This window comes from Poecilia mexicana, unplaced genomic scaffold, assembly GCF_051168715.1.
Source record: "Poecilia mexicana isolate PSO_F unplaced genomic scaffold, ASM5116871v1 scaffold_1, whole genome shotgun sequence".
NCBI lineage: Eukaryota > Metazoa > Chordata > Actinopteri > Cyprinodontiformes > Poeciliidae > Poecilia > Poecilia mexicana.
The window spans coordinates 25,146,341-25,159,871 of NW_028263370.1; the positions used below are offsets into that span (position 1 = coordinate 25,146,341).

General features: G+C 56.0%; 1 protein-coding gene and 1 pseudogene across 4 annotated transcripts; one reads left to right on the forward strand and one right to left on the reverse strand.

The window, feature by feature from the left end:
* The first annotated feature begins 331 nt into the window (after positions 1-331).
* Positions 332-5,836, forward strand: LOC106931772 (calpain-2 catalytic subunit-like; annotated as a pseudogene). Its single transcript, XR_015763915.1, has 15 exons — positions 332-385; positions 655-870; positions 1,883-1,944; positions 2,928-3,093; positions 3,178-3,261; positions 3,337-3,422; positions 3,597-3,792; positions 3,871-4,068; positions 4,161-4,203; positions 4,273-4,328; positions 4,397-4,458; positions 4,551-4,615; positions 4,782-4,850; positions 4,913-4,982; positions 5,035-5,836. The product of XR_015763915.1 is annotated as a calpain-2 catalytic subunit-like (transcript).
* aars2 (alanyl-tRNA synthetase 2, mitochondrial (putative)) lies at positions 5,833-13,531 on the reverse strand. Of its 3 annotated transcripts, none has more exons than XM_015010107.2 (22): positions 13,229-13,529; positions 12,605-12,793; positions 12,382-12,527; positions 12,118-12,309; positions 11,895-12,039; positions 11,671-11,816; positions 11,498-11,606; positions 11,383-11,421; positions 11,199-11,307; positions 10,994-11,121; positions 10,699-10,837; positions 10,461-10,630; positions 10,281-10,394; positions 7,976-8,116; positions 7,770-7,907; positions 7,602-7,705; positions 6,955-7,063; positions 6,726-6,851; positions 6,547-6,657; positions 6,390-6,473; positions 6,160-6,273; positions 5,833-6,088 (listed from the first exon to the last, which is right to left on the reverse strand). In XM_015010107.2, exons 1-22 carry the CDS (start codon positions 13,427-13,429, stop codon positions 5,921-5,923), a joined length of 2,922 nt encoding a protein of 973 aa, XP_014865593.2. In that variant the 5' UTR covers positions 13,430-13,529; the 3' UTR covers positions 5,833-5,920. The 3 variants fall into 3 exon arrangements, 2 of the variants coding, with proteins under 2 accessions (XP_014865593.2, XP_014865592.2); XM_015010106.2 differs by having other exon boundaries at positions 10,699-10,870; XR_015763752.1 differs by lacking the exons at positions 5,833-6,088; positions 6,160-6,273 and having other exon boundaries at positions 6,445-6,473; positions 6,939-7,063; positions 10,699-10,870; positions 13,229-13,531.

Genomic DNA, 13,531 nt, shown 5'->3' on the forward strand with positions numbered 1-13,531 from the left:
TCTGTGGAGCATAGAAGCTGAATGCTGCTTCTCCATGTTTGGTTCTGATTCTGTTCTGCATCCCTCAGATGTCTTCAGTGTCTCCATGAAGGACGGGTCGGACAGAACCTCTTTCAGCTGCTCTGTTTGCTCTGCAGGCTGTTTACTCAACACACACACACACACACAGACTCACTGCTGCTACTGTCTGATGCTGACCCAGCAGAACCTCGGCCTCGCATGTCCGGGTCCGATTCAGCAAAACCAGACAGGAAACAGCTGAAGAACCAGAACCAGCCAAAGGAACCAAAATAATGAATATCAGGATCAGATCCAGAACTCTCCGATGCAAATGAATCACTTCCTGTTCGGGTTCCTCTCAGATCTGAAACTGATGTGTTTCAGGGTGTGAATACTTCCTGGGGGTGAAGGGTCAAAGGTCGTCGCAGTGCAGCCACTCACTGCTCCAGAACGCTCGTCTTCTCCAGCGGCTCACCTGGACTGAGGGCGCCCCCTGCTGTTCAGTCTAACCCTAACTGGGAATGATTAAACTGGGAATGATGGTGTAAACTGCAGGGTGGAGACGCCATGACTCAGGCTGCAGGAATGAGGCAGTTTTTTGGGAACAGGAAGTCCCTTCCTGCTGCTCGCTGCCAGCGCCTTTCACAATAATAGCATGCGCGCAGCAGAAACCCTTCTGGGTCGGAAGGGTTTCTGCTCGTACCTGAACCAGGACTGAACCAGGTCTACGAGGCTCTGAAGCGGCGCTGCCTGGAGACGGGCCGCCTGTTCCGGGATGACACCTTCCCGGCGCTGGGCGCCTCTCTGGGCTTCAACGAACTGGGCCCAAATTCCTACAAGGTTCGAGGGGTTTCCTGGCGGTGACCCACGGTGAGTTCTGACTCGGTTCTGTTCATCCGGACCGAACTTGGCAGATGATGCTCTGATCTGATTGGCTGGTTCCGCCTGACTGGACCCAGCTGACAGATCTGAGTTCAGGTTCTGTTAGAACCAGTCCAGTTAAATCAGTCTGGACCAGAACCTGAACAGAACCACAGCAGTCAAGTTTTGGATTTAAAAATAAGAGGAGCGAGCCACTCCGATCCGGTCCAGAGTCTGGTTCTGGTTCTGGTCCATCACTTACTGGGGGAAACGCATCACATATTTTAGTCATTTTTTGTTCAGTAATTAAACCAGATTAAACCGGATTAAACCAGATTAAACCGGATTAAACCAGATTAAACCGGATTAAACCGGATGTGATGTTGATGTTGAACACAATTTGTCTAAAATAAATAAACGATCAATAAAGTCATTGAAAACCAGACGTCCAATCAGGAGGGATCAGTTTTTGGCCCATCTGGTCGGTTCTGATCCAGTATTGCGTCAGAACCCTGTGAATCGGGCCCACATGGAGGCACTGAGGGAACCAGATGTGGGACCCAGTGGGTCCATCAGAACTTCTCCAGAACCCAAATCTCACTGGGTCTGGTTCAGACCCAAACGTTCCTTGAGGTTTTGGACCAGACTGGACCGGACCACCTGTCTGGGTTCCTGATGACTAGCTGTGACCTTTGACCTCAATCAGATTCATTTAGTGGGTCGGAGACAGAGGTTCTGATCTGCCATTCTCCCTGGAATGGCCTCCAGCATTAATCAACTCTGGACCAGGGAGAACCGGGCCTCTGGAACAGTCTGGACCCGTCCTTCAGTCTGCTCTGAGGCGTAACGTCCTGAAGGACTGGAGGTAGGGCTGCCAGGACGCGATTTGTTCCGTATTTCTATAAATGTCTGATAGACTCGTCTACCAGACACATATCAACACTAATTATAACAATAATGACCAAAATAAATTATTACAGAATCTCATGTTGTTGATGATTTTAGCACTTGATAAAATCAGTTCATCTATTCGGCTAAAGGAAGAGGGTTCTGGAGCGCCCTGCTGGACAAGGCCTACACCAAGTAAGAACCCATCAGAACCTGAGCTGGTCCCAGACCAGGTGGATCCAGCCTTTGAGTCCAGAGGACGTCCAGAGGAGGTGTTGCACAAGGTTCTGGACAGGAGCCTGTTGGTTCCGGTGGTTTATGTTCAGATTATTCTCTTCTCAGTCTGCAGACCCCTCCCATGTGACCCTGCCCCATGTGACCCCTCCCCATGTGACCCTGCCCCATATAACCCCTCCCATGTGACCCTGCCCCATGTGACCCCTCCCCATGTGACCCTGCACCATGTGACCCTGCCCCATATAACCCCTCCCATGTGACCCTGCCCCATGTGACCCCTCCCCATGTGACCCTGCCCCATGTGACCCTGCCCCATATAACCCCTCCCATGTGACCCCTCCCCATGTGACCCTGCCCCATATAACCCCTCCCATGTGACCCTGCCCCATGTGACCCTGCCCCACATAACCCCTCCCATTTTACCCCTCCCCATGTGACCCTGCCCCATATAACCCCTCCCATGTGACCCTGCCCCATGTGACCCTGCCCCATATAATCCCTCCCATGTGACCCCTCCCCATGTGACCCTGCCCCATGTGACCCCTCCCCATGTGACCCTGCCCCACATAACCCCTCCCATGTGACCCTACCCCATATAACCCCTCCCATTTTACCCCTCCCCATGTGACCCTGCCCCATATAACCCCTCCCATGTGACCCTGCCCCATGTGACCCCTCCCCATGTGACCCTGCCCCACCCTGCCCCATGTGACCCTGCCCCATATAACCCCTCCCATGTGACCCCTCCCCATGTGACCCTGCCCCATATGACCCTGCCCCATATAACCCCTCCCATGTGACCCTGCCCCATGTGACCCTGCCCCATATAACCCCTCCCATGTGACCCTGCCCCATGTGACCCCTCCCCATGTGACCCTGCCCCATATAACCCCTCCCATGTGACCCTGCCCCATGTTACCCTGCCCCATGTGATCCCGCAGGTTAAACGGCTGCTAGGCTCTGTCTGGGGGAAGCACCACTGAGGGCTTTGAGGATTTCACCGGCGGCATTGCTGAGGTCCATGAACTGACCCGACCCGATCCACACCTGTTCCACATCATCCAAAAACCTCTGGGCTGAGGGTCGCTGATGGGTTGCTCCATTGACGTGAGTGACCCACCTGTCTGACCGGGTTTGGTCAGGTGACCCACCTGTCTGGTAGACTGATGGTCAGACCTGGTTCTGTTTCAGATCACCAACTCGCCCGACTCTGAAGCCATCACTTCCCAGAAGCTGGTCAAAGGCCACGCCTACTCTGTGACAGGTGCAGACCAGGTGAGGACCTGCCCACATCAACCCCACCCTGGCCAGGTGGGCCAGGTGAGTTACTCTGCTTGTGATTGGCTGCAGGTGGAGTACCAGGGCGACACGGAGAAGCTGATCCGGATCCGGAACCCCTGGGGTTAGGTGGAGTGGACCGGCGCCTGGAGCGACAAGTAATTCAACCCAAACTTTGACAAAGTGCAGCAGAGCATCGGGTGTTGGTAGAACCTCAGAGGTTCTGATGGTCTCGATCCGACTGTCAGAACCAGAAATCCAATCAGAAATGTTCCTAGCGAAGCATCAGAGATGATTAGACTTACTCTGTGTGACGCAGAGTAACTCTGCAGTGGCGCTGCATCAACAATGAGGACAGAGAGCGTCTCAGAGCATCCGGCAGTCCAGATCTTCATTGGACTGGACTGTCGGTCCAGAGAGACTAGTGGTGGAACCAGACAAAGTTTAACCTCAGAGCGCCAGGATCGATCCTGGTTCTATCGACGCCAGGCTTCAAACGCTCTTCTTCTGTTGCAGGTCCCTGATGAGGTAGGAGTTTAATGCCGCCCCCCAGCTGGACATCCTGGTGAGTTTTCCACCTGTCCTTGACTCTGCTGTCTCTGTCAGTTCTCTGGTCAGATGAACGTCCACCTGGACAGGAATTTCTTTGTGCGCCACGCCTCTGCCGTGCGCTCAGAAACCTTCATCAACCTGCGGGAGGTCTGCAGCCGCTTCGTCCTGCCTCATCGTCCCGTCCACCTTCGAGCCTAACAAGGACGGAGACTTTTGCGTCCGGGTGTTCTCCGAGAAACAAGCAGACTTCCAGTAGGTTCCCTGGTCTGTGTGGCACCTGCGGGTCGCCTGCAGGTCACCCACCGTTCAGGGCGTGGCTAATGCGGTTGCTTTTTCCCCTGCAGAGTGCTGGAGGACCCAGTGGAGTCGCGGGTGGAGAAGGTGAGAGTTCTGACCCGGTGTGCTCGGCTCAACAGGTCGAAACATGGCGGCTGATCTGACTCTGCTCTGACGCAGATCAAAATCGATGATGTGGACGACCGATTCAGACGTCCGTTTGGAGAGTTGGCGGGACAGGTGAGCCGGTCTCCGATTGGCCGATTGGAACAGCCGCGGTCCGGTGGAACTGATGACTCTCCCCGCCGGACTGCGAGATCTCCGCCTTCGAGCTGCAGAGGATCCTCAACAAGGTGGTGACCAAACGTAAGGAAGCCCTTCAGGGCCTGTGGCTCCGCCCCCTTCTCTGTCTCACCTGCAGTCGCTGCTGAGGGTTTAGCCACCGCTCTGACCTCCAGGTTCCGACATCCGGACCAGCGGCTTCATCCTGTGCATCTGCCGCAACATGGTCAACCTGCTGGACGTATCCTTCAAAATAAAACGCCACCACACAGATGGAGGCAGTAACAGGGCTCTTATTGTGAAAGCATTGAGTGTACAGGAACCAGTTTAGGGAGGTTGATGGTTGTAGTGGTTGATGGTGGTTTCCATGGTTTCCAGTTCTGAGCAGATCCTGAACCGGGCCACAGAAGGACTGCAGTGGGAAACTGGGTCTGATCGAGTTCAAGATCCTGTGGACCAAGATTGAGAACTTCCTGGTGAGTCGGTGGTTGGTTGGTGACCTCTGACCCCAGACTCACGTGTCACCTTTGTGTTCCAGAATATCTACCGGACCCGAGATGTGGACTGCGGTGGACGAAGCTGGTGAGTCCGCCCGGGTTCTGGTTCCGGTCGGGTCCAGGACCTGGCCTGCTGGTTCTGATCCAATCACTCTGTGTTCAGGTTTCAACCTCAACAGTCTACTGTATCAGGTTCTGGTGGCCCGCTACAGCGAACTGGACCTCACAGTCGACTTCGATAACTTTGTGAGCTGCTTGGTGCGGCTGGAGACAATGTTCGGTGAGTTGACCCGGCACCGGGGAGACGGGCCGAACCCCTCCCGACCTCATCTCATCCTGTCCCGTCTCCGTCCTCGGACCTGTTCGCCAGACTGGACATGGACGGGTCCGGAACTGTGGAGCTGGGCCTGATGGAGGTACCAGGCTGTGGTTCTGAATGTTTCTGTGGTTCAGTGTTTCTGACAGGAAGCGGGTCGGAACCGAACCAGCTCAGAGAGCGTGTTACCTTCACCAGCCTGATGGAGGCGCTCCTCCTTTCAGCCAGTGTAGCAGCAGGTGGGGGAGGGGGAGTGGTTCCCAAATGATTTTAAGGATGGTGGATATGTGACCCTGAAGGAGTACGGAGGCCCAAAACGGCCAAAACTAAAACAAACCTAATAATTAATGTGAAATTTGAAATAATTTCTCCGTAAATATTTGAAATATTCTCTGGATTTGGGCTGGAAGGTTCTGAACTCCTGCCGTGACCCGTTAACCGACCCGGCCCGATCTGCTGCTTTAGAGCGCGCTGTGTGAAGCTTTTATTTTGAAAGTCGTCCAGTTCTGAGGTAAAGGATGTTTGTTTCCTGCAGTGGCTCAACGCGTGGCCCGGTTCCGCTTCCGACCCAGATGGTAGCAGAAGTTTTGGTTTCTTATTTGTAAACAAACTGATGTAATCAATAAATGAATAAAAAAAATAAAATCAACTCAGTTCTGCCTTTATTTCTTCTAAAACAAAGAAATCTCTCGGTCCAATCACAGCACGCCTCCTGGGGGCGGAGCCTGTGACATCATCGCCCTGCCTTCTTGAGGGCAAAGTCTTCGGCAAACCTCAGGGCCTCTGTGATGTCACTGCTGCTTCCGGTTCCCTTGGCAACCAGCGCTGATCCCCCAGCGTTCCCTCCCAGGTGGCGGCACACGGCCACCGCCCAATCAGAGGCGGTGAGGGCCGGTGAGTCCTGCGGAGGAGGAGCACAGCCAATCAGAGGTGGCTGGTGAGGGCCCTGCCCCCTATGATGTCAGCAGTTACCTTGGGAACCTGACAGGCACAGAAAACTTTCCCAGAATGCCTCTGGTGAGCGAGCAACATCACGTAACTGAGGGGGGCGGCGGCGCTCAGCTGGTTGACGGTCTTCATCAGAACCTGGAACAGACCCAGAAGAACCGATCCGGTCGTGTTAGCGGTCCAATCCCAGACAAGAACCAAAACCAGGCCCGGTTCCAGTTGGGTCAAAACCCATCGGGCCCGGTTCTACTCACCGACGGCGAGTCCGTCTCCACGGCGTCCACCAGCAGTTCCGTTTGTCCGCGCCGCCGCAGCAGCAGCGCCGCTCTCTCAGCAGCCTGAGCAAAGCATGATGGGACAGCATGAGCGGCGGGCGTCTCCTGGCGCTGCGCCGTCCAGGTGCTTTCTCACCTGCCGAGCCTCCAGCTTCCTGATGGCGGTGCTGATGGAGCGCAGCGCGGCCCGCAGCCGGACCTGCAGTTCTCGGCGCTGCCACTGGGGGACGGGCGTGTTGTCCACAGCCTGTCAGACACAGCTCAGGGTTAAACTGTCACCTCACTGCTGCACGGCATCATGGGAAGGATACCTACATCAGACAGGGCGCCTGCCTCCTTGGAGAACTGGAGGGCGGAGCCTAGGCTGAAGGGGGCGGAGCCTGACAGTCTGGCTGATAGAGAGTCCACTTCCTGGGTCAACGCGCGTCCCATGTCCCTCGCCTGCAGAGACGAACGGAACCAGTTCGGTCCAGTCCCACAGAATCTCAGCTTGAGTCCACCTGGTTCTGAACCATTCAGAACCATTACCTGAGCCATCTCCCACCTGGACAGCGTCCTGACCCGTTACTGCGACGATCCGGCTGATTCCCTTCACCTGCTGCTTCTCAGAGACGATCACCAGATCCTGGATGGAGCCGGTCTGCAGCAGGTGGCTGGAAGAGACACCGGAGATTCACCGGGACACCGGGGCAGGTGGGGAGGGGGCAGTTGGGGAGGGGGCAGGAGGGGAGGGAGCAGGAGGGGAGGGGCAGGTGGGGAGGGGCAGGAGGGGAGGGAGCAGGAGGGGAGGGAGCAGGAGGGGAGGGACAGGTGGGGAGGGGCAGGTGGGGAGGGAGCAGGACGGGAGGGACAGGTGGGGAGGGGCAGGTGGGGAGGGGCAGGAGGGGAGGGAGCAGGTGGGGAGGGGGCAGTTGGGGAGGGGGCAGGAGGGGAGGGAGCAGGAGGGGAGGGAGCAGGAGGGGAGGGACAGGTGGGGAGGGGCAGGTGGGGAGGGGCAGGAGGGGAGGGAGCAGGAGGGGAGGGAGCAGGAGGGGAGGGGGCAGTTGGGGAGGGGGCAGTTGGGGAGGGGGCAGGAGGGGAGGGAGCAGGAGGGGAGGGAGCAGGAGGGGAGGGACAGGTGGGGAGGGGCAGGTGGGGAGGGGCAGGAGGGGAGGGAGCAGGTGGGGAGGGAGCAGGTGTGTTCCGTCTTACGTCCCGCAGCATAGCTCCACAGACGTCTCTCTGTCCGTCCCGCCGTCCAGCAGCTCAGAGACTGGGACACCCAGCGAAACGACGCGGACCGGGTCCGGATACACCTGCAGGGGGTGGAGCATCAGAACCCGGGACAGCAGGTGGGACCAGGACGATGTCTCTCCTCACCTCGTCCACCGTCCTCAGGCCCTGGATGGCGCCGGCGAGCCGCAGAGGGACCTCCAGGGTGTGGACGTCCTGATTGGCCGAGATGACGTCACGAATGCACCTGTCCACCTGCTGCAGCTGGGCGGAGCTCAGCGGACCCTGAGGAGAAGCAACAGAACCTTCAGAACCGGCAGACCCCGTCAGCGGGCTGTCGATCGGGTCAGAACCTTCACGCTGAAGTCGAAGCGCAGGCGGTCAGCCGAGATGTGAGAACCTCTCTGCTGGACGGACCGACCCAGAACCGACCGCAGGGCGAAGTTCAGGACGTGGGTCGCTGTGTGCTTCACCATGCAGGACAGCCGGTGGGCCTGGGGACCGGATAGGAACCAGAACCGGGTCGGAGAAAACAGAGACTGTTACAGAGGACAGAGACACCAAACCAAACCGAACCAGAGCAGAACCAGGACGGGTCGATAACAGGATCAGCTTTCTCTGGTGTTTCCTGGCATATTGTGAAGACTGTTAGGCGTCAGCAGCTGTTCTGGTTCTGGTCGGGCTACCTCATCAGCGTGAATGCTAACATGCTACGTTAGCAGCATGCTATGCTAATGGAGCACCAGCTGGAAGCAGTTCCTGAGGGATGGACAGATAGACCGACCCAAAACAGCTCTGGCTCCGAGTCAAATCAAGTTTCATCACTTGTGGATTTTAGCAAAAGTGAAATCTGAAGGTTCTGAAGGACTAGGGTTAGGTCTGATGCAGAGGCAGCAGGAAGCCGACCATATAAGGCCCGTTGGCTTCCTGTTTCACATCTGACAGACTTTAACATTCTTTTAACAACTTATAAAGTTTTAAATGGGCTAGCTGCTCCGTTTCGTCAGGATCTTTTGAAACTTCATTCTGTGTCCAGAACTTTCAAGTTCAATAATCCCTTGGACCGGGTTTCCTCCATTGCTGCTCCTAATCTCTGGAATAATCTTCCTTTCCAGATTAGATCTGCCCAGATTGGACCATTTTAAATCGCTTCTTAAAACTCATTTTTATTCTTTGGCACTTAACAGAAGCCTGATACTGCAGCTCGTCTGTTTTAGCTTATTATTACACATACATTTTGTATCAAGGTTTCCCCCCAGTGTATTATAAGCCTGGCGGGCCGCCATGGTTTACATCCTCCCTCCCCCACCAGGCTTAGCATCGTTTGTTTTTATTAAAAATAATTTTATATATATTTTTAAATAAGTCAGACTGTAAGCGTCTCTTCTGCAGTGAGCATTTCACCGGCACGCAAAATTATTCCTGAAAGAACGATGGGTGAGCCGAGTTCACAGGAACACATTTAGAGGCGCGTTGAGGTGACAACATGTCTCTGAACAAAGCATTATGGCGGCCTGTGTGTCTACGTCTCCTCTCTGTCTGCAGTAACGTTTGAGTCCCGGTTAGCCGGGATTATGGACGGACTTCAGCTCACCGCATAACCAGCGCAGCATGTTGGTTTGTTTTTATTTCGTTTTATTCTTTGCGGCGACATAATGGACATCAAATGCTTTGTCTGCTTGGAGTCAGTAGAGTTGCTGCGTGGGGATCAGAACAAGTCGTCCCATGAAACCCCGGCAACCAGAGCCTGATTGGCTCTAAAAGAGCCGATATGACCATCATTAAAACTCAACAGACACCAAATGGAAGAGCTGCTAAAGCTGCATAGATTAAGCCTCCTGTTTGTCCCTCTGCAACCAGCAGAGAAGCGCTGAGCAGCAGGTCTAGCTCATCATGCCGGGCCGGTCCAATGTTGAAGCAGAATCGGACTTATGGGCCCCATCAGCAGCATGGAGCCTGGGAGAGGGGCCTGGTGAAAGCTGTGGTTTACTAAGATGCATTAATGAACAGCTAAAACTCAAATATTCAACTCATAGCATCAGATTGTTGCTATGGTAACAAAACAAACTATGAATGTTGTTCTTTGAACATTTACAAAGTAGACTTGCCAGCTCATTAAAATCTTGCATTTAAATGTTAAACAATTTAAAATCTTGTAATTTATCTGCTGAAACCACTGATAATCTCTTAGTTCATTTATGCCTTGGGCCGGCTCTAAATGTGATCCACTGACTGATGACTTCATTTGGATAATATCAATTATGCAATAATTGATATTTATTTTAATTGTATTTTTGTGATTTGTTGTTTTTAAGATTCTATAGTTATGGGTTTAAGTAATGTTGTTTTCCAGTAACATAATTAATCATAAATATTTTATGTTTCCTGTCAACTTAACGTGTTTTAATGTAAAACCCTGATGGATCGCCCGGCTGCTCTGCTTTCATCTATTTATTATGTTACATTTATACAGCACTTTGTTAAAGTGCTGTATAAATGTATTATTATTATATTTGACATCAACAACAGAGGTCGCCCCACACACACACACACACACACACACACACACACACACACACACACACACACACACACACACACACACTGTGGCTGGACTTCTGTACAGTGACAGTAAAGACATTCTGGTTCTGCTGGTACCTGATCCAGGTGCAGCTCCACCTGGTCTCCAGTTCTCAGGTGGTCCGGAACCGTCACCTGGTGGACCACGTATCCTCCGGCCCGGTTCACCGCCTCCACTGAGAACAGAACCTCCTAAGGGACAGAACACCTGGAGTCACCTGGAGACTCTGCAGACGTTTCCCATGATGCTCGGCTCACCTGCAGCCCGTCGCGCATCAGGTAGCCGCGGTCATGCGACTGGCCGCCCTGCTCCGAGTAGAAGCAGGTCCGGTCCAGAATCACTCCGCAGCGCTGACCCGGGCCGACGTCCGGAACCAGCGCCCTGCCGTCGTACAGAGCCAGGACCGTCGCTCGGCATGCTGGGAACACTGGGAGGAGGGGAGGAGTTACGGCGTTGGCCAATCACAGGCTGCCTACCTGTGCGGGCGCCGCCTACCGTATCGGCCGTTCTCCAGGTGGTAGCGGTACTTGAGGCCGTCGTCGGTGTGAGGAACGCCGGCACGCTGCAGCGCCGCCAGGCTCAGGACGTCCAGCAGGAGGCGGGGCTGCGAGTCCGCCTGCTGCTCCGCCCGCATCTGGGCAGGTGACATCACCACTGACATCAGCTCCTTCACAATAAAAGCTCCCATGTAGTTTTTCACAGGAAGCCAAATAACCGCCATGATGCTGGAAGTGTCAGTCTGACCTCTGACCTACAGAGGACCAGCAGGTGCATCCTGGGAATCCCTCACCTTCTGGTCGTGGGAGACGAGGCGGTCCAGCTCCTGGCGGTCCACCTGGATGCCGCGTTCCTCCAGCATCAGGTCCACCAGGTCCAGAGGGAAGCCCAGGTCCCGGTGCAGCGACCACGCCACCGCCGCTGCGGACGAGCAGCAGGAAGTTAGCTCACCTGCAGACCCACACCTGCAGATCACCATGCGAAGTGCGGCGGCGGACCAGGGAAGGGGCCGCTGCCCGTCCGGAGGCAGGTCCTCTGGATCAGCCGGCTGCCGCGCTGCAGGGATGACAGGAAGTGACCCTCGTTCTCGTTGATGATGTCGGCGATCTGAAAGAGACGCCGCCGCTGGTGACCACTTCCTGTGACATCATTCATGTCCTGCTCCTGTGGACCAACACTCACCCGGTCCGCCTCCCGGAACAGCTCCGGATACGCGTCGCCCTGCACCAGAGGTCAAAGGTCAGCCAATGAAAGCACGTGGTTGCCAGCCAGAGGGATGATGGGAAATGTATTGTACCAGAGTCTGAGCCACGGCGGGGACCAGGCTGGCCAGCGAACCCGGCGGAGCCTGCAGAACCTCGGCACAGAACCGGACCGCCCGCCTCAGGATCCTCCTCAGCACCAACCTGGACCGAACAAAGGGGTCAGCGTGACATCACAGCGCCGCCAGCCGATGGGCCGCACACTCACTCGGAACCAGACATCCCTGGATGCACCCCGTCTGCGATGCAGACCGCCAGGGTTCGGATGTTGTCGGCCACGACCCGGTAGGCCCGGTCCACCTGGGCGTCCGGCGCCGCGCCCATCCTGCCGCCGTAAGGCCCCACCCTCGACCGCTGCGGACACAGCAGAGACAGGTTGCCATGACGACAGGCTGGTCGCCATGTCGACCGCCGCCCTTCGAACCGACTCACCTGGTGGATGGCGTCCAGCAGCGGCGTGAACAGATCCGTGTCATAGTTGGAGCGCTTCCCCTGCAGAACGCCGACCAGTCGCTCCAGTCCCATCCCAGTATCCACGCTGAACTGGGGCAGCAGCCGCAGGCTGTGGTCCGCCTCCCTGAGGCAGACTGGGACCAGTTTACACGGGTCTGAGCTGGTTTAAACTGGTCTGAGGTGGTGTGGTATGAAGCCAGACCTGTTGTACTGGATGAAGACCAGGTTCCAGATCTCCACCACCTCGGCGCCGCCTGCGTTGACCAGCGCCGCCGCGTTGCGGCCGCCAACGTGGTCGTAGTGGATCTCGGTGCAGGGGCCACAGGGGCCCGTGTCCCCCATCTCCCAGAAGTTATCCTTCAGACCGAACGGAAGCACACGCAACGCAGGAACCCTGCAAAATACAGAACGCGGTCAGAACCAGGTCACATGGCCCAGAACCAGCCGCAGTCCCGCTCGGACCTACCCCAGGTGCAGCCAGATGTCCCGGGTCTCCCGGTCCGCCAACAGACCCGAGCCGGCGTCTCCTCCAAAGTATGACACATACAGCCTGTCTGCCGGTATCCCATAATGCTCGGTGAGGAGGCTCCACGCCATGCGGCACGCCTCTTCCTGTCACAAACAGACACGCTGAAGCCCCGCCCACTCAGCTGCGGAAGCCCCGCCCCCGCAGCAGAAGCCCCGCCCACCTTGAAGTAGTCCCCGAAGGACCAGCTGCCTAGCATCTCGAAGAAGGTGTGGTGCGTCCCGTCGCGCCCCACGTCCTCCAGGTCGTTGTGTTTCCCTCCGGCCCGCACGCAGCGCTGGCTGTTGGCCACGCGGCGCCACAGCGCCATCTGGCTGCGGGGGTCCACCGTGCCCAGCAGCACCGGCTTGAACTGAATCAGAACCAGAACCGGTTAGGACTGGAGCAGAACCAGGGCCAGTTAGTTATAACTGTTCCTCATCATAACCAGAACCAGGACCACCTCCGTCAGGAAGGTTCTTTTAGAGTTCTGGTCCAGGGGTGGCATCATCCGGTTCTGGTTCTTTGGGCCTGATTCCCTGCAGATTCTGGATGAATCCCTGCTGAACTGGACCAGAACCAGAACCAGAGGCATCTATCCGTGATTCAGTCTTCTCCTGAGCTGAACCAAACTGGACCGATCGGAACCGATAAGGTTATTTTCTGGTATCACTTCTTATATTTGGTTCTGATGTTTCTGACCCAGCTACAGGACAATTAAACAGTTCCGTGCAGAACTGTGTCAAACATACGTCTCGTTCATCCTGACTGGACCGAACCGGACCAAAACACGCAGAACCAGACTGACCTGGTTCATTCCAGCGTTCACGAACAGCAGGCTGGGATCTCCTCTGGGCCGAACCGGAGCGGACGGAACCAGTAGATGTTGGTGTTGATCCCGGAAGAAGTCCAGAAAGGTTCGACGGACCTGCGCGGCGGGCAGGCCGCTGAAGGAGCGCCCCGAGGCGGCGGAGAGCCGCCGCAGCCTCCGGAGCAGCAGCCGCATCATCTGGATGACAGCGACACCGAACCAGGTCGAACCAGAACCACGCACAGCCTCAAGGACTACAGGCGGCTTCCCGGGGCAGGCGCACTGCGACGCAGTTGTTCT